This window comes from Ochlerotatus camptorhynchus, unplaced genomic scaffold (assembly GCF_037179485.1).
Source record: "Ochlerotatus camptorhynchus isolate MF236.1 unplaced genomic scaffold, CSIRO-AGI_Acam_v1.1 ptg000079l, whole genome shotgun sequence".
NCBI lineage: Eukaryota > Metazoa > Arthropoda > Insecta > Diptera > Culicidae > Ochlerotatus > Ochlerotatus camptorhynchus.
In genome coordinates, this window is record NW_027040569.1 from 88713 (window position 1) to 113646 (window position 24934).

The 24934-nt window shown below is 39.1% G+C and overlaps 2 protein-coding genes across 4 annotated transcripts in view; both read left to right on the plus strand.

Moving 5' to 3' along the window:
- Positions 1-7953: 7953 nt before the first annotated feature.
- LOC135697909 (calcium uptake protein 3, mitochondrial-like) lies at positions 7954-9168 on the plus strand. The gene has a single exon (XM_065217773.1). The coding sequence runs from the start codon at positions 7954-7956 to the stop codon at positions 9166-9168; it is 1215 nt and encodes a 404-aa protein (XP_065073845.1).
- A 780-nt stretch (positions 9169-9948) lies between these two features.
- LOC135697900 (uncharacterized) overlaps positions 9949-24934 on the plus strand; it is a 35352-nt gene continuing 20366 nt past the window's right edge. For all 3 annotated transcript variants that reach the window (XM_065217754.1, XM_065217755.1, XM_065217756.1), the window contains exon 1: positions 9949-11073. In XM_065217754.1, the coding sequence (XP_065073826.1) occupies positions 10475-11073 (599 nt within the window). In that variant the 5' untranslated portion in view covers positions 9949-10474. The remainder of the gene's footprint in view (positions 11074-24934) is intronic.

Sequence of the window (24934 nt, forward strand, 5' to 3'; positions counted from 1 at the left end):
TTTTAATCATTCTAACTTTTGTCCATTCGACATTTTGTATTTTAGACTTTTTGTCATTCAACGTTTTATTCATTCGATCATTTTATTTCGTCCTTCTTTGAATCGTTCGACCTTTTGTCTCTCTTTGAATCATTCGATCTATTGTTCCCCTTCTCATCATTCGACCTTTTGTCCATTCGATATTTTATACCTTCGACCTTTTGTCATTCGTCGTTTGTCATTAGACCTGTTGTCTTTTGTCTTACAATCACTAACAAATTGTTATGTTTGAAATTACACTCAAAAAAGTCCACACGTCTGATTAAAGTATTTAAAAACTTGATTTTTCATACGCACAATCTCATTTATTATAATTGTTTTTCACCATGGTTTGATGTGTTCTACACGTTGATTTCTTGTGTTTCAAACTTTGAAATGTTTCTCTTTCAATTCAAGTGTATTGCACAGTGAATCACACTACTGTTAAAAACAGATGGATTTGAAGTGTTTTGCATTTCAATGCTATGTGAATTGCTTGTGCTGCAAGGTAAACATTGAAAACATGAGTTGTGACTTCATACTTATCAACCAGCATCATATATGAGAACAATTGTGGCCCAGTGAGATCGAACGAAGACAACTGAAGCAGCACACCGCATCAGCCCAGGTTTCTTATGGCTTTTTTACGTTTGGAACCAGTTATGCAAGGTAGGTGATGATTATTCGTATTTGACAGCCACCTCCCCCCGGATTAAAAAAGGCATATGTATACTCAAAAAATTACTAATATAAAATTCATTAAAATTTAACCCTTATTCAATAAACCTGCGTTTATACATTACAATGTTTACAAAGTAATCTATTTTAGAATCTTATTTATACGTGACTTTGAATAAAATGTCAGTATTCATCGCTATGCATAATAATTCAACGACTAACTGTTTTGATCATAAACGATAAAAACTTCGTAGATTAATTACTGGATCCGGAAAAGTTTTGAAGATGTTATTAAGAAATATTGCTAAAGAAAAACAATTTTACATAATGGAATAGTAAGGTTTAAGCTTGATAGAAATCAAAAACCCGAATTTATCCACCTATGGTGTGATCAGACCCTTCTTACTTATTCAAGTTTATATATTTTATTGTCATTATCAGTGACCAAGCCCCCCACCCCCGTGTCATCCAGTGACGCTACGCCACTGCCTGGGGGTACCCGGAATATATCCGGGTGTAGTCTATTTGGTGAGGCTACCAATCACCTTATCATCGTATTTTAATGTGATTTAATGGGTTTTAATTCAATTCATATTCAAGCAACTTCCCCGGGGTACCCAGAACATGTCCAAGTGTGTCCAATGTGGTCTGGAACACTTAACACGACTTGCATTGATCTTATTTTTGAATTCTGTAGTAATTTGATGCGTCGCATGATGGTTTTAATACGTTTTCCGTTAAATCCAGCGTGAAGGCCCATATTCACCGGATCTTATTCCGGCTATATCTCCGGAACCGGTTCACCGATTCCAAAACCGTTCAATAACGTTTAATTGGACCCAAGACCTATCATTTGGCGCCGAGTTTGTCCAAATCGGTTGAGCGGTTGCTGAGAAACGTGAGCGCATTCATTTCGTTACATACACACACACATACACACATACACACATACACACATACACACGTACACACACACACACAGACATGTTCCGATCTCGTCGAGCTGAGTCGAATGGTATATGACACTCGGCCCTCCGGGCCTCGGATCGATAGTCGGTTTTTCAAGTGATATCTATACCCTTCTTTGTAAGAAGGGTAAAAAAGGAAATTTTCATTATTTTACAGTTTCACAAAGCCATCAATCGTGTTTCTCCAGACCTTGCTTGCAGGGCATTTTTCATCCGAGAACACTCTCCGAAATCAGAATCCTCCTAGGCAGCTGCAGTTTATATTTCTTCCGGAATGCAGCTTTGTTTGCTCAATCTACTTAACTTGACGGATCCACATCATTCTATCTACGGGATTTCTTTATTGTATTTTGTATTGTTGGAGTGCTTTTGAGCGAGCCGGTGCTGAAAGTATGTAGTAGCTTCATAACAAGTGTGACCTATTACTAAGCGAAGTTTCAATTGTTTGTAGATTTTTTTTTTTTTTTTTTTTTTTTTAACGTCGGTCTCTGTTCCGCAATCTAGTGCCAATCACCGACGGACATCGATTGCCATCCAATGACGGTAATCGAATGTGCAAGGAAGGCAGCTTCCACACCTGCGTAGGATATCGCACCCATTCAATACACATGGGCCGGGACCAACGGCTTTACTTCCCTTCCGAAGGAAGACGTGACCAGAGATTTTTATGCCTCAGAAAAATCCCACCGACCTCGGCTGGGATTGAACCCAGACCCATCGGGGTGTTAGAAAGCAGTCACGCTTACCACTACACCACCGGCGCCGGCTAATTGTTTGTAGATAGCAACATAAATTGTTCATGCTGTATAAATTCTTAACACCGCAGGAACGTGGTATTTGTTTTGCATCTTCAGTACGATCGCATCGTGTTTTTGTCTTGGGAGGCGTTAGTTAAGGCTTTCCCCAGGTACTCGTAGGCTTTAAATAGGTTTCAAAGATTGTATAAATTACCACGAATTTTTCACCATTGCATGCCATCGATGCCTAATTTCGGTACGGGAGAACCGGAAAAGTAAGCTAACCATATTTCCTCACCCTGGCATAAAGTATACTCGTCGATGAACTGACAGACCCATCAGTGAAGGACTACAGCTACACTCCCGATCATAAGCTGAAGGACACCCCCAAAAAAACATGACAAATTTGTTATGTTCACATCTCTGTCATGTTACATCCAATTTTCGTTCTCTTTAGATCATTTGAAAGGTATAGAAGGGAACTTTCCTCGTAGCCAAATTGTTCAATATAATTTTCAAATTTTGTGTGCTAAAACTTTACCCAAAGTGACAATATTTTTCAAAATTTATTCTGAGAATCGTGACTGATTTTCTCAGAATTGGGTTGGCCAAATATGGAAATAAAAGAAGTAGTAGAACACTTATGCTATTCCATTTAAAACATTCAAATAACCTTTGGAGATCGAAAATTGAACGTAAAATGAGAGATCATTGAACAAAACATATTTGCATGGTTTTTTGGGGGTGTCCTTAAACTTATGATCGGTAGTGTATGTTCTAGTTGAAGTGCTAAGTTGGCCGATATTACCTCCGTACATGGACAACATGGAAAATCCTCATCCTTTATACAAATCAATGGTTTGTATGGCTCCAGATAGTATACTATACAATGTTTAATTTAGATGTAATAATGTTGAATAAATAAACCATTCCTTGAATTTCTTTAACACGAACATTAATTTTAAAATTTGAATCAATATGAATCTAATACGCTAAAGCAGTACTTCCCAACCTGGGCGCCGCGGCGCCCTGGTGCGCCGCAAAGGTTTCCCAGGTGCGCCGCGGGCTCATTAAAAATATGTATATTCAAATCTAGCTAGGGAGCGTAACTTTTTTCCATTCATGACCAGTGCCTAATATTCAAACATGTAGTAAAAATTCAATGTATTCTCTGTTCACTTCTGTGGTTGAGAAGTGGTCTCAAATCTCTCCCCCTGCAGTATCGGTGATAAAAATGTAAAACATCTGTCAAACGTGACTCACATCAGAATTTCCACTTTTTAAATTGGAAATTTGTCTTATTTTGTACGTTTTTGGCGATCAAAAAGCTTGTAAAATTGTAGGAATAGTATATTAAAACAAAGAAGAAAAAAACTTCATTCTCTATAAATAAATTCGCCCTTCTTTTCTATTTAATATAGGTGCGCGGCGGCTTTTTCAGAAAATTTCAAAATGCGCCGCGGTAGCAAAAATGTTGGGAACCACTGCGCATTATGCATTATCATGCATAAAGCATTAATATACTAAGTTCGTATTCTCTCTTGGGCGACTACGGTGGGCTGGGCACGTCGTAAGAATGCCGACCCAGTAAAAATGGTTCTAGAAAGTGACCCAACAGGAACAAGAAGAAGAGGCGCGGTGCGGGCAAGGTGGATCGACCAAGTAGAAGGCGACCTGCGGACCCTTCGCAGACTACGAGGCTGGTGAAGTGTGGCCATGGATCGAGTAGAGTGGAGACGACTTCTTCGGATAGCAGAGGACAACAAGGCCGCAGCCTGATTGGTAAGGTAAGTCGTATTATCTCTCTTTATACCATGCTATGCGTCGGGTGGGAGAGTTGAGCTTTGGCGTAACTTTTAATCTATTTAGAGTTCAATATTTTTCGAGTGTATGCTCTGCCTTCTGGCAGCTTTGTTTATATATTCGTCGATTCAATTTTGGAGTCGGCAAAGTAGAAGTCGATAAAGTAGAATATTGAACTATGATTTGCAAAGCTATTGATATCACCATGTGAGGCACATAGACTCCGAGTGTGTCACAATTCGAACCAATAGTGTATAGGCATGATGAAAAGCATTAGATTCACACATGAAATGGACGTGTTTCGCAATAAGTGCAAAATTTAGTGTGAGACACATGATGATGACGTGTGGAGTTTTTTGAGTGTATCTAAAATATTATGTTGCTTATGCAACACTTTTCAACTTCAATTCAACAAATCAAGCATAACTTGTCAAAAGGACGTCTGTCGCAAAAATAAACAAATCGATGTTTTGCTTCTAACCGATTATAAAATACATGCTTTTCCTACGAGCTAATGAAAAACAAAGTTTGAAACATAAATCAATTATGAACACCCTTCTTTGATTGTTTTTAAAATGGTTTTGATACACCCTTTTATTGTCAACATGATGTTGGAGATCGCAGTAGGCCGCGCTTGAAAGCTGACGTGTTTTTCTTTTGCTGCGTATGTTTCGTAAACGAATTTAATACTTTTTTGCTTTAAATTTGTTAATTTGTGTGCTGAAATTTAGTTTCAAGTTTTCATAAAGTTATCATTTAGTGATATATCGTGTTTTGCCTGAGTTTGCCTTGAGTGACTCGGTTGACCTTGAATGTAACCTCAAAATATAAGACGCAGCTGGATGGAACTGATTCCATTGTTCGGTGTCGATTTTCATTGCCTCTCGGGGGCCCGGTTCTCCGAGTTAGGATGCTACACTTTCGGCGTTCTATTGAGAGATCGGTCCGGTTGGTGAATTAGCCCGGGAACGTATTGATAATGATGATTCGGTGGCCAACGTTGCCGTGAATCAGCAAGTTTTTCCCTTGCAAAAGTGCTCGGCTGCTGGTCTCTCACCGGTGTCGGAGATTGCGAGCAATATCAAAAATACCTTGCTGGATACGCCCAAGACTGGACGGGTGGCAGTTGGTGGCCGCGAACTGTTCTTGGGGAAAGCACTAAACACGAACCTCCTCCCAGATGACCATGGTAATGCAAGAAAATTTGTGTTCGTTAAAGGAAGTTTACCATAGAGGTAACTCTAAGACCAAAAGGTCCCGAAGAAACGAGCGCAACATTTTGGGTCAGCTCTGGTACTTTATTCGGTCCCAAGCTAATCGATTCACCCCTCGAAAAATAGGTAAATCCACTAACCCCTCATTTTATCAGTCAAACTTTCATAGCGAATCATAACAAACATAGTGCAGTACTGGAATTTATACTAGAATGGGGTACGTTAGTCGATTTGTTTGGGACGTGTCAAGTAGTGAGCTAATTTAAAATCGTTAGTATCGTAGAGTAATGCGGGGCAAAAGTACGCACTTAACTTTTTTAGTAAGTTACGAAAGGCAAATACCATGCGACCAAGTTACCACGTATTGCCTTAATGTCTTACCTTTCAAACGTAGTACTGGAAATTACCAAAATATTTGTGTAATATGAGAACTGAAACAGTTTTTAAAAATAGTCAAATGCGGGGCAAAAGTACGCACTGAACAAATAATGTATTTGTCGCAAATAATGGTTGTAACAAATAGTTTCTTGAGTACTGTACCTCCCCTCTGGTCAACCAGGATTAGGGAGCATTCAAAAACTACGTTTTCTTTTTAGGGGCAGAAGCGTGAGGGAGGGAGGGTGATGAGAGTTGTAGTTTGTTGGTTTCCATAAAAGTTCATATAAAACATATTAAGGTTCCATGCAAAGCGGGTAATGCCATCCCGGACTCTTTGCTGAGCTGTTTCAAGCATCTGGGAAGTGCATTTCTGCCGACTGGTTTTGCGCTTGTAGTTCCTGTACGAAAACATAACCATTTCAATGCGACATCCTGAGCGTACTTTTGCCCCACATGCAGTTTTATCAATGATTCGATTTATTACAAAACTTTTGAAACTGTTTGAACGGAATGACTGCACCTCTCAAACAATCATAGAGTAAATATATTTTTAGCATTTTTATACCCATTTTTTTCTTAACTTTAAATGGTCAAAACATAATCCCCAAAATGTTGAAATTTAGATCAAAACTGCACAAAACACATATTACCTCATAACTTCACGCCACTACGTTCAAATCACTTATGTTTACACATGTGATCAGCTGGTCGAATGATGTGTCGAACCCATACAGTGTGGCCAGGTTTTCATGTTCGAACATTTCAAAAAGGCCTATGCGTACTTTTGCCCCGAATTACTCTATTGATTGTTGGTATTACGACAAAGGTGTGTCACACGAAATGAGATGCAAAGCTTAGAGAAAATCAAAGTTACGGAACCCATAAATTGGAGGATCAAATTAACATGGTGAGACCAGTCCAAATACATTTTACAATTAGAAAAAAAAAATCAAACTAAATACGTTCCAGGTTTGCAAAGAATATTTTCGAACCTGGAAGCGTGTATGTAATACCAATATCCATTTGATAACGGTATGCATACATGCGGGGCTTATTTTAAGTGAAAGTAACCTCGGAATGGGTGTGACAATCCAGACATTCTGAAATGGGTTGATGGATCTGCAATAGAGCTGTCACTTTCTAACTCCCGGACCAAAGCTGTCTACAATGACCATAAATGCGACATTGTAGAGATAGATCTTCCATAATAACACTACCGGCCAGTGGGGACTAGAGGGAATACACACACATCCTTTTATTGTCAACATGACTTAACTGTCCAAATTTGATGATAACACAAAAACTGCAGAAACATAGGTAAATCCACTAACCCCTCATTTTATCTGTCAAACTTTCATATCGAATCAAAACAAACATAGTGTAGTACTAGAATTTCGTCTAGAATGGGGTACGTTAATCGATTTGCTTGAGATCAATAGGCTAGTCAAGTAGTAGGCCAATTTCAAATCGTTAGTTTCCACCGGTTGGTATTCTCAATTCTTTCAGAGTCACCGACGTATCTTCACTGCTAAACAAAAACCGGTGTATCTGATCTGACGCATGTGAAAACCGATCTGTCAAATCAACGAATCATGCAAGGTGTATGTAAAAATCAAGTTGTGATACCGATGAATCAGTCAAAGTGTATGTAAGTAGCAAACAAGGAAATGGTGTACCATATTGTTTTATCAAAAGTCTTGTCCGTGTTTGCGAAAACGCAACATTTTTCATAATTCTCTTAAACGTCATCCCTTTATCCAACTATTAGCAGATTTAATAGGATTTAATAATCTCATATGGAGATTGCTATCCAATGTTTCTAAATTCCTATCACATCTTGGATACGTTTTTTTTGAAAATTTATGCTTGAAATACTCATTTGAAATGTGAACCATCTGCTTGATGAGAACCAAGATTGAAATCATCCAAAAATTAGCAAAAAAGTGATATTTTTATTTAAACGTTCGTTAACGAGGGGTTCATCGATTCAAAATTCCGTAGAATGATTTTTCAGTGTGCATAACTATAGCTATCGAATAAGTACGGATAATAAAGGATTTTAAAAACCTCGGAAAAAAGTGGCCGGTTTCTGCGTGAATTGGAAGATAAGCCTACTGGTTCTTTTATCTCTCTCAGTCAGTTGTCAGACATTTCGCGATGACCACACCATCCTTCAAACTTCTTTGTGCCCTAAGTGGAGGCTTTCTTGTGTGCATCAGTTACCTGAAAGCACGAAATCCATACGATGCGTATCGAGCGACTGTGCTCAACTCTGCGGAAGAGAAACTTGCCAAACTGACGAAACGGGAGCGGCGGTTTGTCGAATTTGCTTCCGCGGAGTACGCTGGACAGATCTACATGACACCGAGAGATTTTCTGGAATCCGTTCTGGAGCGCGAACCCAAACCTTGTCTTAGAAGGAAGATTCTAACCAACGACGAAATTTCCCACTTTCATGCCGGGGTTCCTTCTGTGCAGTACAACACATGCATGATGTTTCGAAAGCTGTCAAATTCGGGAATTATTTCCTTCGCCGACTATTTGTTTCTACTGTCGGTGCTGACCAGACCGGAAGGAGGTTTTCGCATCGCTTTCGAAATGTTCGACACTGATGGCAATCAGCAAATTGAGCACGACGAATTTATCGTAATTCGTCAAATCCTGGGTCGCTCATTGAAAGAAAGGAAGACGGATGACGATACGAGGAAAACGCTGATTCGATTGATGCCTAAAAATGATCAGTCAAAACTGAAGGACTACAATGATGTTAACAAGAACCAAGTTGATGCCATGACCACACTGCAGATTCATTTTTTCGGCGAAAAGGGGACGGATGCTTTGAGTTATGCACATTTTTATCAATTTATGAAACATTTGCAGCAAGAAGTATTGCAAATTGAGTTTGAGCGGTATGCAAAGGGTAGAGACTATATTTCCGATGAAGAGTTTGCCTTCATCCTTTTAAACTACACGCACTTGAAACCACATCAGTACGGCGAATATCTGAAGCGCATCGAAAATCTGGAAGAACGGCATCCTGTAACGTACGAGCAATTTGAGGGCTTTTGTCAGGTGCTTCACAACCTGGACGATTTCTCTGTGGCCATGCGATTTTTCTATTCGGTTAAAAAGACAATCTCGAAGGATGAATTTGCACATGCCGTAAGGATCTGTTCCGGCTCGAAGCTTGGTGGTCACATTATCGATGTGGTATTTGCGTTGTTCGACGAAGACTGCGATGGATTGGTTTCGTACAGTGAGTTTTTTGTCATGATGAAAAATAAGTCAAGATTCCGATGTGGTTACCATCCACTGGGAGCGGGAGCATTCAAAAGATGTTTGCGGCGGGAGATGAAGCGTCACACACGTTGACATGATTTGTTTTTTGCCGTATGTTGTAGATGTGGATAAAGATATTTTAAATAAATGCTAAAAACTATCAGTATTTTTCACAAATTTGGAAATCGAGATCAAAGGGCTGGCCTGTTATGTTGTTCTGTGTACCCCTGGCATGACTATGAAAAAGTTATATTTTGGTTTGTAATTGATTGAGTAGGGTGGAACGAAATCTATATTTTGAACCACCCTAATATACATGTCCAATCGAATCGAGTGTGTCTATTCCCTCGCTTGAAGATTCACAAACCCTCTATTGATATATGCCCGCACATCGTCCTCCACCCACTCGCCCACCGAACGTGGTCTCACTCGCAGACAGTGTGAAGTTATGTTTGACAATCGAACGCTCACTACAACACCCGCACGCAGCAGTTCGTGAAAAGGACGAACCGCGCACGACAGGCAAAGCAAGGGGGTGGGTAAAGGTTGCCGTATCGAGTCAGCCCTTCTGGCTGGCTGGCTGGCCAACCGAATGCATGCGTGAAAATGGTTGACGACTTTCCGGAGAATATTTATGATGAAAATACACGGCGCGAGAGATCAAGGATGTGTTCGACCCGAACCGAAAGGACGAATGCTATACAAACAGTAGGGAGTTTTGACTGCACACATACACCCTGCGAGAGAGGAAAATGTTGCTCTCCCTCTCTCTATCTTGCTTGTGGTGGGCTCCCGCCTGTGTCCAGAAGTTCGTCTCCTGGAATTGAGAGCGAGAGTTCGAGGTGGGAAAAGTGAAAAAATAGAATTAAAGATGAAAAGTTTCATCTTGACGAGTTTTTCGCCGTTTTAAAGTTGCAATTTTTACTGGGAAAAGTTTGACTTTAATGGTTGAAAAGTTTTCCAAAACAGAATGCACCCGGGCCCGGATCGGCATTAGGTGAATTCGAGCGTGGTCGAGCGTTTGCAGCAGTGAAAAAAGGCTAAGGCGGACAGTGATTTCTGTGCATGGGTTAGGATTTTTCCTCCCAAAAATTGCAAGAGTGGGCTCCATCGTCATCATCATCGGGCAGCCGTCGACATCGCGGGGCTGGCATTCAGCCTCCAGGATTTTTTTGTAGCTCGGGCCCTCGCTCGCAGTGGTGATAAAAGTTAGACATTTTATTTGATTGCAATGTGAAAGTGAATGTGAGAGTGAAATAATGGAACTCCGAAAAAAGGATAACTTGCAGTCTGGCAGAATGGCAAACCGGGCGCCTTCATAGGCGTTGGAAAGTGAAAATTTTTCGATCCCAGCGTGGAAAAAATGGTGTGCGAATATATCGAACAAAATTAGGAAGGGATGCGTGATACGATGCCAAAAGTGTTGGACAGTGATACGGAATCGGAGATACCAGCCAGTATTCATAGTAACAACAATAGCGAGCCGAATACGGATAATGAGGAGAAACCGGAAACGGACGCCCTTCCTGTTGCGGGGACGTCACTCCCAGCCGTTGAAAATGGAAACGTCAGCGATACGGATAGCATTTGCAGTAACCGAAGTAATGGGCGAATGCTATCCAACGGGACTGACCAAACCCCCGGACCGAGTCTTCCATCAGTCAGAGCACCAACCCCACCAGCAGCTACTGCCAATGGTAATAGCTCTTCCAGCTGTGCATCAAATCCGAACAACAACGGCAATAGCAGCTCCAGCAACGGTAGCACCTCCAATCCCACTCGAGCATCGACGGCGACGCCTGTGGCCGCAGGTGATCGGATAAGGAAGTATCGCCATCAAAACTTCAGCAAGAATATCTACATCGGCACGAAGAATGCGGAAAAGTGGGACACCTTGCGGAATCTGTTGCTGTTCAAAAATGATGTGGAATTTGTATCATTTCTGCTTCGGCTGGCAGAGGTGGACGATCGGAAGAGGAAAAATCGAATTGCGAACGGGTGAGTGATCCAGTCTTTCCTATTTTTCGTTTTGGTGGGTGTGTTTTGCCCACTTGAGGCAATGAAAATATTCGAGCGAAGGCATGCTCTTCCTTAAGACGAGAAGACGGAGATATTAACAATACGCATTTGTATACTTAGACGTCGTATTCCGTTTCGTCGTCTGACTCGCTGGGTTGGACGTGTGAATATATATTTTTGGTGGTGGGTGGTCGGAGGTTTGGGGCCGAAAGATGAATTGTGATGTACGACGTCCCAGAATAGAGCAAACGGACACAATTCGGAAAGGACTAGCAAAACGGAAAAGTGTGTGAGTGTGTATGTGTGTACGAGTCAGAGAGCAGCACGGTCGATTTGGGAAAGCGGAAATCAACAAAAAAAAAAACGCCTCGAAATGTATGGATGTGAAGTAGGGATGATAATTTCATTTTTATCTTCTACTGGATACGCATATTCTTTCCGAGTAGAGCTGACTGGCGTTCCCGGTTTTGCTTCACGTCTTGTTATTCTGTAATACTAAGATTTTTTCCTTGAATCGGATTTGTAATGAAATTTGCTTTCAAACATGTATAGTGAATTGCAATTCTCGGAAGATTTATTCGCGTTAACAAATTATTAAATGGCATATATTTGATTGACGATCCTCCTTTTCAATCGAAAAATTTACAAGCAAGGTGGATAAATTTGAGTTGAGAAAATAGCGGTTTATCAAAGTAAACAATGATGGTGGTACTGCGCAGACAATAGCATGAAGTAATAGCTTCTTAGTATCAGCCTACTGTTCAAAAAAACTGGGATAAATCCTCCGACCAGTGCCTTCTCGAATGAAATTATGCAACATTATTATTTGCTTCTTGTCATATTTTGCCTTCTATTCAAAAAAATAGCCCATGGCTGCCTGAGGGCCCAAAAATTTCCGTGTGTGGCAAATGTGGTCCTTATGGTCTAAAAGAACGTCATATCTACTATATGTAATGATTTTTAATATCGCAGGGCTGGTAGCGAGTCACTTTTTAGTGACTTGGTCACTTTTTTCAAGCCAGTCACTAAAAAGTCTCTTTTTTTTAAGGCCAAGTCACTAAAGTCACTTTTCCTTCTAATCAGTCCACTATTTTCAACTTTTTTAGCGTGAATTTATTTCAAGATTGATCATTCTTTGCTTTGGACGTTTAATCGTCTTTCTTTATCTTCAGGGTGTCTATTAATTTTTCTAAATTAAATTATCTGGCATTTCCAGGTTTTTCCAGTATTTTAACGGATAAAATCCAGGTTTATAATAAAAAAAAAACTAAAATTTTAAATGCGTTAAAAATTATTATTTTTTTGGTGGTTCAAAAACAACAAAAATTTACCCAAACGTTTTTAAGACATGTCAATCAGTTTTAAAGAAACAGCATTACAATCAAATCCATTGAATGTTGAAGTTTATCACTTACTGAATTTCTCACTAAATAAAGTTAAAAAAAAACTAGATAAATGATTTATTTCAAGTTCGTATGAACTTTGGCGAAGTTCTGAGTAATGAAAAGAAATGCTGAGAATTTCAGTGAAGCTCCATAAACAAACTGCGGGAACATAAGGGAAGTAAATATGGGGAACTTACTGGAAGCATTAAGAATGCTAAAAGCGGTTCTTTAAGCATCCGAAAAATTTTGGGAACTTTTGTGAAGTTCCTAGAATTTCAGAAAACTTCACAGGTGTCAAGCGAACTTGAGAAATATAGAAAACATGAGGGGCGTTGTGCAAATTTTTAAGAAATTCTATGTACCTTAGAAAAGCTAGATCTAGAGATTTTTGGGGAATTTCAGCCCTTAAGAGCAGTTTCCGTAGCTTTAGTCCAGACTTTTGGAGCAGTTTAAATATCTATAATAGTAAATTTAGAAAATTTCAGGATAGTTCCATGATGTGCTGAAAAAAAAATCGAGAACCCTTAAGATGTTCCGAGAATTTCAGGGAAGTACATAGTCCTTCAGAGAATTAATGAAAACTTCAGATATATTTCAGAAACTTCACAGAAGTCCAGAGAATTACAGAGAAATTTTAAGGTTTTTACGGGAATTCCATTTATTTCCGAGCAGCAGAACCGAGATCTTCAAACGAATTGAAAGCTATAGGGAAGCTTCGAGAACATCAAGACAGATTATAGAATCAAAGGGCAGTTCAAGCAATTTCAAGGAAATTGTAGAAAGCTTAAAGAAGCCTATCTAATCTAATCTAATCTAACACCAACACAGCCAGTTCTTGAAGGCATCCTGGAAAATAATGGATGTACAGTCAGGTATCCTTATTGCCGGATTCCTTATTGCCGGTATCCCTTATTGCCGGATCCTTATTGCCGGGCTATCCGCGAATAAGGATACCCACAGCTTATGGGATTTTCTCTAATGGTGGCTGTAGTGGATTATCTCATTTGTTTCAATACATAAAGCTATACTGTCTTCGACAAAGTTGCTGTACTGGGTTAGACCAGCAAGCCTGTGCTATTGGATTTAGGTTAAATTGGGAACTACGCCGCTAGAGGCGCTTCATTTTTATGTTACTTATGACGGGCGCTATAATATATGGATCATATTTCCAACATAGAATATTTCGTGATCCTGACCATATAGAAAGTTACTGTTTTCAGCAAAGTTCTTAAGGTTACCAAGTTCTTTCGGATGATCGGATATTATTTCAGAACTCTCACACTACGCGGCGCTAGTGTACACATGAACTTCCTTAATATGTTATGTCTCCAAAGCTTGTCCATTAGACTGATGCAAAATTTGACTTTTTCGCTCCACAGTGCTTAAATGGTTTCAAATCGGGTCCTGATTAGCCTCCCAAAGTTACAACTTATTTGGTTAGAAACAGACTTCGCACAAGCCATTTGAAGTTTACATGTAAATTACTATGGGATATCTCAACCTTTTTGTTCATTGCCTTCTAGTCTTCTTCCATATTGAGCTGCGAAACAGTTCGATAACCATTATTAAAGAAAATTTTCTCAGCTACAACTTTGCTGAAGATCGTTTCTATGTAAAACGAGACAGGAAAAAGTTATTAATTATTGAAGAGATTGGTAAACTTATGACATGATCAAGCAGCTGCTCTGTAGGCAACACTGTATTTTGCAGTGTGACATAGTAGCCATGATTTTTGTGTCCTATTCAACGCCCCAGAAACACCAATGTTGCCTGCCGAGCAGTTGATTGAGCATGATCATAAGACATCAGCGCATTGAACCATTGATAACTTTCGATCCTTGCATTTAATCAAAAAGTGGTCCTCATCAAAGTTGTAGCTGGAAAAATTTCCTACAAGTATAGTTGAAAGTTTTTGAAGCAAACCGATATGGTGAATTATTAGATAGACATGGACAAAAATCTTGATTTTACCATAGTAATTCCCATACAAACTTCAAATGGTTTGTGCCATCTCAGTTTCTCACCAAATGGAATCAAATTTTGAGAGGTTAGTCAGGATCCGATTTGGAATCGTTTAAGTATTGTGGAACGAAAATTTCAAATTTTGCATCACTCTATTGTCCATATAAGATGTTGCTGTGCAATGTGAGAACAGCAACCGGAAAAGGGATGACGTGTAGAGGCCGGAAATCGATGTCAGATGCCATTTTTAAATCCAATATGGCGGCTATCAGTTTAAGAAAAACTGTCAAATACCCTACAATATGGATATTTTTGGAAGGGGACGACGTGTAGAGGCCGGAAACCGATGCCAGGCGTCATTTTGGCATCCAAGATGGCGGCCATCGGGTCAAGAAAAACTGTCAAATACCCTATAATACGGCTACTTCCATAGAGGGAACGACTTGTAGAGGCCAGAAATCAATGCCAGACGCCATTTTGGAATCCAAGATGGCGACCATCGTGTCAAGAAAAACTGTCAAATACCCTACTATATGGGTATTTTCGGATAGGGAACGACGTGTAGAGGCCGAAAATCGATGCCAGACGACATTTTGGGATCCAAGATGGTGGCCATCGGGTCAAGAAAAACTGTCAAATACTCTACAATATTAGTATTTCCGGAAAGGAAACGACGTGTAGAGGCCGGAAATCGATGCCAGATGCCATTTTTAAATCCAATATGGCGGCTATCAGTTTAAGAAAAACTGTCAAATACCCTACAATGTGGGAATTTCCGAAAATGGACGACGTGTAGAGGCCAGATATAGATTCCAGACGCTATTTTGGAATCCAATATGGCGGCAACATGTTTTCCATGGTCACCATAGCCAGTCGAACTCCAGACGAAACTAGAACCGCACTACCGTTCATACTGGTGACAACGCTCTCATGAGACAACGAAACCTTACCCCCAAGCTCCTCCCCTGATCCTATCCTTCGACAATGTACCTCTCTTACCTCGAGTAAGCCGCGAGTATTCGGCCCAACTCCTACTAGACATAGAATTAAGTGAATGTTGTTACAAACAAAGAACAATGAACTATCGGCTCCGTAAAGCTAACATGATTGAGCCTTCCAAATAAATGAACTAGTTAAAAAACATGTTTTTTCATATATAAGGCTTACCAAGAATATTGCGTATATTTTATTGTGTATAACGTATCACTGAGCAAGATCGCAACGTAACGTGGAAAATTCCTCAAAACAATAAAACGCTTTTAATTGTTTTGTTTTTTTCTATCGTCAACTACAGATTTATTCCTGGACCCCTCTACAGTGAATATGGTTGATATTTTCATCCACCACCTGGTGCGGCAGAAATCGAGTTAAAACTAAATCAACTCTCCGAGGTCGAAAGTTTCTGCACATTGGACAGCAATGTTGAACGGAGTGCAAAAATGCAAGATTTGCTAAGGGAAGTCGAAACCGTTCTCACGGTGTGGAAGAACGAGAGTGACTAGAATGCATAAAACATGACAGCGCTGGTTGGTTCTTTGTTATCGAAAGAGAAAATAAAATATGCAATAAATCTGTAGCTTACGATAGAAAAAACAAAACAAATCAAAGCATTTTATTGTTTTGAGGAATTTTCCATGTTACGTTGCGATCTTGCTCAATGATACGCTATACACAATAAATTATACGTAATATGCTTAGTAAGTCTTATTTATGGAAAACATGTTGCCGCCATATTGGATTCCAAGCGTCTAGCGTCTGGAATGTATATCTGGCCTTTACACGTCGTCCCTTTTCGGAAATTCCCACATTGTAGGATATTTGACAGTTTTTCTTAAAACCGCTATCTTGGTTTTTAAAATGGCGTCTGGCATCGGTTTCCGGCCTCTACACGTCATCCCCTATCCGGAAATACCCATATTGTAGGGTATTTGACAGTTTTTATTGAACCGATGGCCACCATCTTGGATTCCAAAATGGCATCTGACATCGATTTCCGGCCTCTACACGTCATCCTTTTTCCGGTTCCTGTTCTTACATTGCACAGCAACATCTTATATGGACAAGCTTTGGAGTCATAACATATTAAGGAAGTTCATGTGCACACTAGCACCGCGTAGTGTGAGGGTTCTGAAATAATATGACCATCATCCGAAAGGACTTAGTGACCTGAACAACTTTGCTGAAGACAGTAACCTTCTATATGGCCAGGTTCTCGAGATACAACCTATACAGGAAATTTACTTGCACACTAGCGCCGCGTAGTGAGCGTGTTCTGAACTAATATGACCATCCAAAAGGACTTGATCACCTGCACAACTTTGCTGAAAACAGCAACTTTCTATATGGCCAGGCTCTCGAGATACAGTTAATATAGGAATTTCACATGCACACTAGCGCTGCGTAGTGAGAGAGTTCTGAACTAATATGCCCACCATCCGAAAGGACTTGGTCACCTGAACAACTTTGCTGAAGACAGTTACTTTCTATATGGTCAGGATCACGAAATATTCTATGTTGGAAATATGATCCATATATTATAGCGCCCGTCATAAGTAACATAAAAGTGAAGCGCCTCTAGCGGCGTAGTTCCCAACTTAACCTGACCTATTTGATATATGTTTCACATCGAAGATGCGCCACACATATCAAAACGGCCAGGCCTACTGTGCAGCATTTAAGGGGCAAGATGATTCCCTTAGCTCAGTCGGTAAAGGCGCAGCTACAAAGCAAGACCATGCTGGAGGCGGCTGGGTTCGATTCCCGGTCTGGTCTAGGAATTTTTCGGGTTGGAAAATTTCTCGACTTCCCTGGGCATAGAAGTATGATTGGACTTGCCACACAATTATATCAATGCAAAAATGTTTTTTTTTTTTTTAATTCTTTATTAAAGAGATTTTTAGTCTTAGGCTAGTTCATCTCTAGAATGCAAAAATGGTACAGGCATCGAAAGCTCTCAATTAATAACTGTGGAAGTGCATCTAGAACACTAAGTTGAGAGCACGCAATAAGCTAATATGCGATATGCAATAAGCTTGAAATGCGAAGAAGAAGAAGAAGAATGATTCAGAAAACATCGGACCTGTTTAAATCGAAGATTTAAACACGATGCTTTAGAATCCAATAAATGGATGAAACGTGGACATCTCGTACCGTACGTTCCGATTTTAGTAATTATATAATTGGTTGGTTGTTGGAAGCATCAAAGCTAGAAAGGTTAAGTGATGCTCCATTTTCTTCTGACGGTTGGGGCATGAGCACTAACTCTTGTCCTAGCCAGGCATGGAAAATCATTTGCATTCATTTCTTACATTAATTTATATTTATTTGCCTCTAACTTTTTTCATCAACAGCATTCCGCATAATGATGTATAGAGCTTTTGTAGGTTTGTTACAAGTTTTGCTCATAACTCAAATCTGTATCTCTTATGCATCACGAACTGGAGCGGGCAGAACTTGTTACTGTTTTTCAGTGAATGTAAAATACATTCACTGAAAAACAGTAGTGGCTTCTGTTTGCTCTGCTTCGTCATGCATAAGAGATACGGATTTGACTTGTTAACAAAAATTGTTACCAATAAGAAAACCTACAAAAGCTCTTTACACCATTTTGCGGAATGCTGTTGAAGAAAAAAGTTAGAGGTAAATGAATGTAAATGAATGTAAATGATTTTCCATGCTTGGTCCTAGCCTTTTATGGCTATTGCGCCATTACTCGCTTTCTGAAAAGAGAAGACGGAAAGGAAAAGGAGAAGGACAAAGGGAAAAGGATTATGTAAACTCTATGAACATAAACAATATTTTGATTTGAAATATACAATATAGAAATGCATAACGGCAGTGGTCACTACCCGAGTCTTGTCACTATTATCAAGTCATAAAAAGTAACAACCACTAAAATGTAATCCTTTGATAACTGGAAAATTCTGATTCCCTAGTTATGAAGTTGTCACGACTAGGGTTCGGTGGTAGATCTTATACCAGTAACGCACCACAAAAAGGTGATCACCCAACGTTACTGGAACTATTTTTTTAAGTACGATTACATTTGCAAAAATCATCTTATTAGCGCCCCTCGGTGTCACTTTGCATGGGAGCGAGCTGTCAGTTTGTTAGTTTAGTGTCAAACAGTGAAGCGATTATTTTGCTTTAAATCTTTATTTGAAAATCAAGATGAAAGTGTGTGGGTTCGAAAAAAAATATCGCTGTGCTCAGAAAACGAAGCTCTTTTCGATGATGTATAAAAACCGATACATTTTTCAAAATTAAAGAATCCAATTGTAGACGAAGCTTAACGAAGATGTGATGTGATATGATGTGAGGAGAACCCACCATCAGTACAAGGATTACCTATGACTGCAGATACTTCACTGGTTGTAAAGTTCTGTAGACGAAGCTTGACGAAGATCAACACGAACTAGTCCGGTTTATGGTAGTTGCGCGGAATGTCTTCCGTCGATTTGAGATAACCAAATGTTCGGATGTATGTAGTCGATTTTTGGCAAGCCTTTTCGTGGCCAATAGTCAGGTTCAACACTGCGACTCAACGATTGATGGAATTAATCATAGGACGAATGATGGGACGCCTCGTGGAGGTTCTTTGGAACAACTTCTCAGCGGCAAATAATAGGGGCTGAGGAACTAGAAATTGTCTCCTGGGCCTGGTTTTGGCCAGATCAGCAACCGATTAAAGATAAAAGAAATCCACGGAAAAAACAAACGTTAGGTTCGATGACACGCACAGCCTACCATAGAAATATTAAAGAAGTTGCGAGAAACTCAGGGAATTCAGAAGCGTTAGAGAATTATGAATAGATATATCAAAAAATTGCCGGATTATTAAAAAACTACAAGGAACAGCCTTATGGGGTTGTACCATAGAGGTAACTCTAAGACCACTGGGTCCCGAAGAAAATCATTATTATTTTTGGCTCACTCAGTACCAGAACAACGGTCCCAAGCAGTCCCAAGCTATTTCACTCACCCCTGCATGTTCTGCATGAATCCACACACCCCTGATGTTATCTGTCAAACTTTCATAGCGAATCAAAACAAACATAGTGTAGTAATAGAATTTCAACTAGAATAGGTACGTTAATCGTTTGCTTGGGACCAATAGGCTACTAAAGTGGTGAGCCAATTTAAAATCGTTAGTTTCGTATTGATTGTTGGTTGTACGCAATGGTGACGTAGAACTACGTGGTCTTATATAATAAATCTTATTTGTTAACTGCAGCAGGAGCTTGTGTTTTGTGTAGGAATAGGCATTTGAGCGGGGTTCTCTCTGTTTATACTCTTTAGTACGCGCTTGGCATAGTTGGCCCACAGCAACTCACGAAGAGCTACTGATTCCGATCAATAGCGGTGCGGCTTCTTCTTTTTTCTTTGGATGCTCATGTGGGCTCCAGTTCGTTGCTTTCAAATAGCCCTTCGTTGTATACTGGAGAACACCACCACTCACCACGCTGTGACTGAATAAACACCGTTTGGTGAGACCGAATGGAATTAAATTTTGAAATCTGTGCTAGGGAAATCGCTTTTCACAGGCAATCGGTGCTCAAAGCAACAGTTGCACATTCGTGAAATTTTCAAAAGTGACATTTTGAAAAATGATAACGTCTTAAATTTGACAGATGCGTAGAAATATATCTGATCGATTGGTGATTAAATTATTGAAATTGGTCCAGGGGCAGTTGAGTTATTAGTGTTCAAAATCTTTCATAATTTTGTTACATGTTCCATTTTCGGTTTTCACAAAGTGTACCCCCATATAGAAATCACAGACGTAGTCCTACGTCAAAAATTAAGAGAATTTCAGGTAACCACTGATAAGTTCAGGGAAAATTAGGGACCTTGTCGAAACTTCAAGGCAAATCATTTTATTTCAGTAAAGTTGCGGGTTCTTTAATAAATACTGAAAATTCAGGGCATTCTAGAGAACTTTAAGGAAATTCGATAATCGTTTAGGCAGTTTAAATACCCCCAGGAAAGTCTAGACTACTGAAGAAGTTTTAAATAAGTGTCGAAGTGAAGAAGTTTTAAATTTAAATCTTGAGAAATTCAATGAAAATCATAGAACTACAATAATTATTTCGTTCTAATTCCATAAAAATTGCGGTAGAACAAAAGTTCTAGAAATTTGGAAAAAACTTCGAAAACTTCACAGAAGGACAGTTATCTTCACAAACATTTCGAGAACTTCATAGAAATCTATGGAGCTTAAGTAGAGATCCACGAACTTCAGAATTTTTATGAACATTGGGCCTCCCCTCCCTTTAGTTTCAGAAAATTAGTGGGCAGTTTAAAGCAGTTCCCAGATTTTCAGATAACTTCAGAGACGTTAAAAAGTTAATTGAGGTCTTTGCATACGTTCAGAAGCTCACTGAAGCTTAAACATTCGGTTCAATTAAGTTCAGCGCAATACAACAAGATTCATGAGAACTGCTAAAACTTTAGAGAAGTTTAGAGAATTTAAGAAAAGAACAAAGAACCTCAGATCAGTTCCGTTAACCTTTAGAGAAGTCACATACATTTTAAAGAAGTTTAAAGAACTTCAGCGAATTGTTGAACCTTTAAAGGAGATCCATGATCGATAGAAATATTGAGCAAACTTTAAGAAGTCCTATAAAGTTTAGGGAAGTTTAAGAATTTGATGAAAAGTATTCATCAAGAGCTTCAAGGCAGTTTCATTAACTTCAGGAAAAATTTGGGAACTTTCAAATAGTTCTGAAGACCTCAGAATAGTCAATTCTAATTATCATTGAAATATTCCCCAACATTTTTCCTAGGAATTACCTTGAAATTCTCCACAATAAGAAATCCTTTGGAAAATATTTCCCAATATTCATTGAATTTATTTCAGATTTCCTTTTGAGTCTCACTCATTGTCTTGGAATTCTACTCACACTGAAAGTCTCCTAAGAATTCATTGGCATTTTTTCTCACAAATTCCTTAGATTTCTTCTCATAATTTGTTTGGCGAACCCTCCTGAATTTATTTTCCGAAGTCTTTTGAAGATGTTCTGGAGTTATCCTCAGATTTATTTGTAATCCTCCTTGTAGTATTTTCAACAAGATTCCAAGGAGATTCGTTTTCACCTACAACCACAAAATGATCCTCAGAAGGCCCTTGGAATTTTGCTCTAAAAGAGTTGTGCTCCTCGAGTTTTCATTAAAATTTGCTGCTTAATTCAACTCAGGGTTTCTTGAAATTCTACTCAAGACTATCAGGCTTCACAAGAAATCTAAAATTCCTCAGAACTACCTTAAGGGGAAGTTTACCGGCCCAAAAAAAAAAAAAGAAAAAAAAAAAAAAGTAACGGCGCCGGTGGTGTAGTGGTAAGCGTGATTACCTCTCACCCCAGCAGGCCTGGGTTCAATACCAGTCGGCGCCGCCGGGATGTTCTGAGGCATAACATCTCTGATCACGCCTTCCTTCGGATGGGAAGTAAAGCCGTTGGTCCCCGGTTCATGAATTGATGGGTCGATAGGTAGGGTCCAGGTGTGGGAGCTGCCTTCCTGGCACGTCGGTAGCATTGGTGCTCAGCACGGAAAACAAGATCGACGGAAAAAACAAACCAAAGGAAAAAAAAAGAAAATAAAAAAAATATTTTCTGTTCGTTTTTATTTTTCTAAAAATATTGGGAAAAATTATCAAAAATCCAAGAAAATCAGTTTCATTCTCAGATTTTTGTCGAAAATTACATGTAAAAATAATTTTTCTATCTCATAATGAAAAAATTGACTCTCAGAAAAACCGAAAAGTCGATGTTTTGTGGTTTTTCGAGTCCAACTTTACGTCATAATGACTTATAAACAATGTTTTTGCACGCGATTTTTTTTTGAAAAATTAGAAAAAATGTGATTCTTTTAGATTTTTGATATATTTTTTCAATATTTTTTGAAAAATCAAAACGTAATTATTTTTTTCGGAGCGATGAACTTTCTCTTAAAAGCAGATTGCATCTGATGTTTTTCTGAAAGATTTTTTTTCCCAGAACTTCCTTGAAATGAGATCCTTAGAAATTATAATAAAATTTCACGAGCTTTTAAAACTGTACATGGATTTTGACTTCAGATTCTTAAAAATTTCTTGAAGTATTATATCTGTTAAGTCCAGAATTAGTTCAAATTTAAAATTTCTAATTTCTAATTTCTAATATGCTCAAAAAATAATTCATCTAAAAATATCTTAGAGAGCATCCATTAAGTCCGTCACGCTTTAAGCGGGGAGGGGGTTTACAAATGTGTGACGAGCAATGTACTAGGTATAGGAAAATCGTTACAAAAGTTGGAAGGGGAGGGGTTGAGTTTCCCTAAAATGACGTGACGTACTAAATGCATGCTTAATTATGCTTGGTACTCTTTCGACTAGTGTTTCCATTTCCTCGCTGTGTTTGGATACCAAAAAATCGAGAATAACTAATCACGGTAGTTCCTGGGAATCGGGAAATATTTTTGTCTTTTTTGTCACCAAAAAAGTTAACCAGAATGTAAGTTGTTTTCCAATTCCACCCGGTAAGTTATTTCGATTTTCCACGGGAGCTTCATCTGGCTTCGCTGGAAAGGTTCTTCTGTCTTCCTCCGCTAGTTTTTTTTGTAAACTTCCGCCAGAATATTGCGCTTACTTTCCCTTGAAGATTCTACCGGTTTTCACCGGAATTTTTTTTTCGACGTCTCCCAAAAATCTCTTTCTTCCTGAATTTTTATCCCAACTTCTCTTAGAAGTTTCTTTAGACTACTCCGAAAACCTTCTAGCTTTCACCGGAAGAAGCTTATTTAAAACTACCTCAAGGAGTTTTTTCCTGCGTCTGCGTGCGTCCCAAATTCCTTCAAACTTTTCCCAGAAGATTATTTCATCTTCCGTTTCTCCACATAAGCTTCTTCCGGAGGTTTTTTACTACTTCTATTGGAAGGTTTTTCCAAGCTTTATCAAAAGGTTCTTGCAGTCATACTTAAGAGTATTAACAAGGAGAACCCCGCTCAAATTTATATTCCTACACAAAACACAAGCTCCTGCTGCAGTTAACAATTAACATTTATTATATATATATATATATATATGATAAGAAGCTTCGAAATTATTTCAGCATGCAATCTTACTTTCATTGGTACATCGCCGGGATGTTCTGAGGCATAACATCTCTGATCACGCCTTCCTTCGGATGGGAAGTAAAGCCGTTGGTCCCCGGTTCATGAGTTGATGGGTCGATAGGTAGGGTCCAGGTGTGGGAGCTGTCTTCCTGGCACGTCGGTAGCATTGGTGCTCAGCACGGAAAACAAGATCGACGGAAAAAAACAAACCAAAGGATAAAAAAAACTTCTTTTAGAGACATTCTAGCACCATACATCCTTCGGTAAAGTTGTTGGTCACTATTTTTTTTACATGACTTGTAACATGTTTCAAGCAGAATTGTGGTCCTTGGCTAAAAAGTATGTTTTCCCATACTAATTTCCATACAAACTTCTAACGCAATGCGGAAAGCCGGGTTATAACCAATCGTCCTCAAATTTTGAACAGTTGAGGCATAACATCTCTGATCACGCCTTCCTCCGGGAGGGAAATAAAGCTGTTAATACCCGGTTCATGGGTTGATGGGTCAAAAGGTAGAGTCCAGGTGTTGGAGCTGCTGGTGTCGGTAGCATTGGTGCTCAGCGCGGAAAACAAGATCGACGGAAAACAAATCAAGAAAAAATTCCTCAAATTTTTTTACTGGAATCACTTGACATAATCTAATCAATGAATAATCAGTCTAGAAAATCCAAAGATCACGCAGCATTTATGAATTCTTAGAATAAACATGATGACCCATTTCGAATTTTTAAGCATGCTCTCAAAATTCTCTGAAATTTTCCTTTCAAATTAGATTTGAAATTCACATTAAGCTTCCTTTTTTTTCAGTGTTGGGTATTTTGATCACTGCAACCAGTACTTAGATCTATTGTGATATATTCCCCGTTTTAATAATGTAAATTAGCATGTCGTAACACCATTTTTATGAAGCGACCGACATAGACTGACCGAAAGCTTTTTCCGAGTCAGGTATTACATTTCGAATGAATTGCACTACTTGGCTGGGAACTGAATTCCAAATATCAAAGGGTTCTGTCAGCTCCTTATCCAGAAAAATACGCCTCTTATTGAAGATTGCTGTACAAGAGCATAGCAGGTGTTCAGAGTCATCTTTTTCTATGCCACATAATCTTCACATGTCATCTTGAAGTTTTCCTATTAGCTTCAAGTGATATTTACATGGACAGTGTCCTGTTATTGAACCAGTGTACATACTGAGATCTTAAAAGAATTTTGCTAGTCATTGAAATGCTCGGATTAATAAACCGTTTCGACTGCCTAGCAATGAGAGTGTTGTTCCAATTGGTCTCCACTTTCATTTTTTTCCCATTTCTTGAACTCCATTCTAAGAGAGCAAGTAGAAACTCCACAGAATGGGTCTGGTCCTTTAAATTGTTGAGATGATTCAAGCCTAGGTAGTGTG

Excerpts from the sequence above, each read along its gene's own strand:
- LOC135697909 (XM_065217773.1), top strand. The coding sequence starts at position 7,954 with ATGACCACACCATCCTTCAAACTTCTTTGTGCCCTAAGTGGAGGCTTT.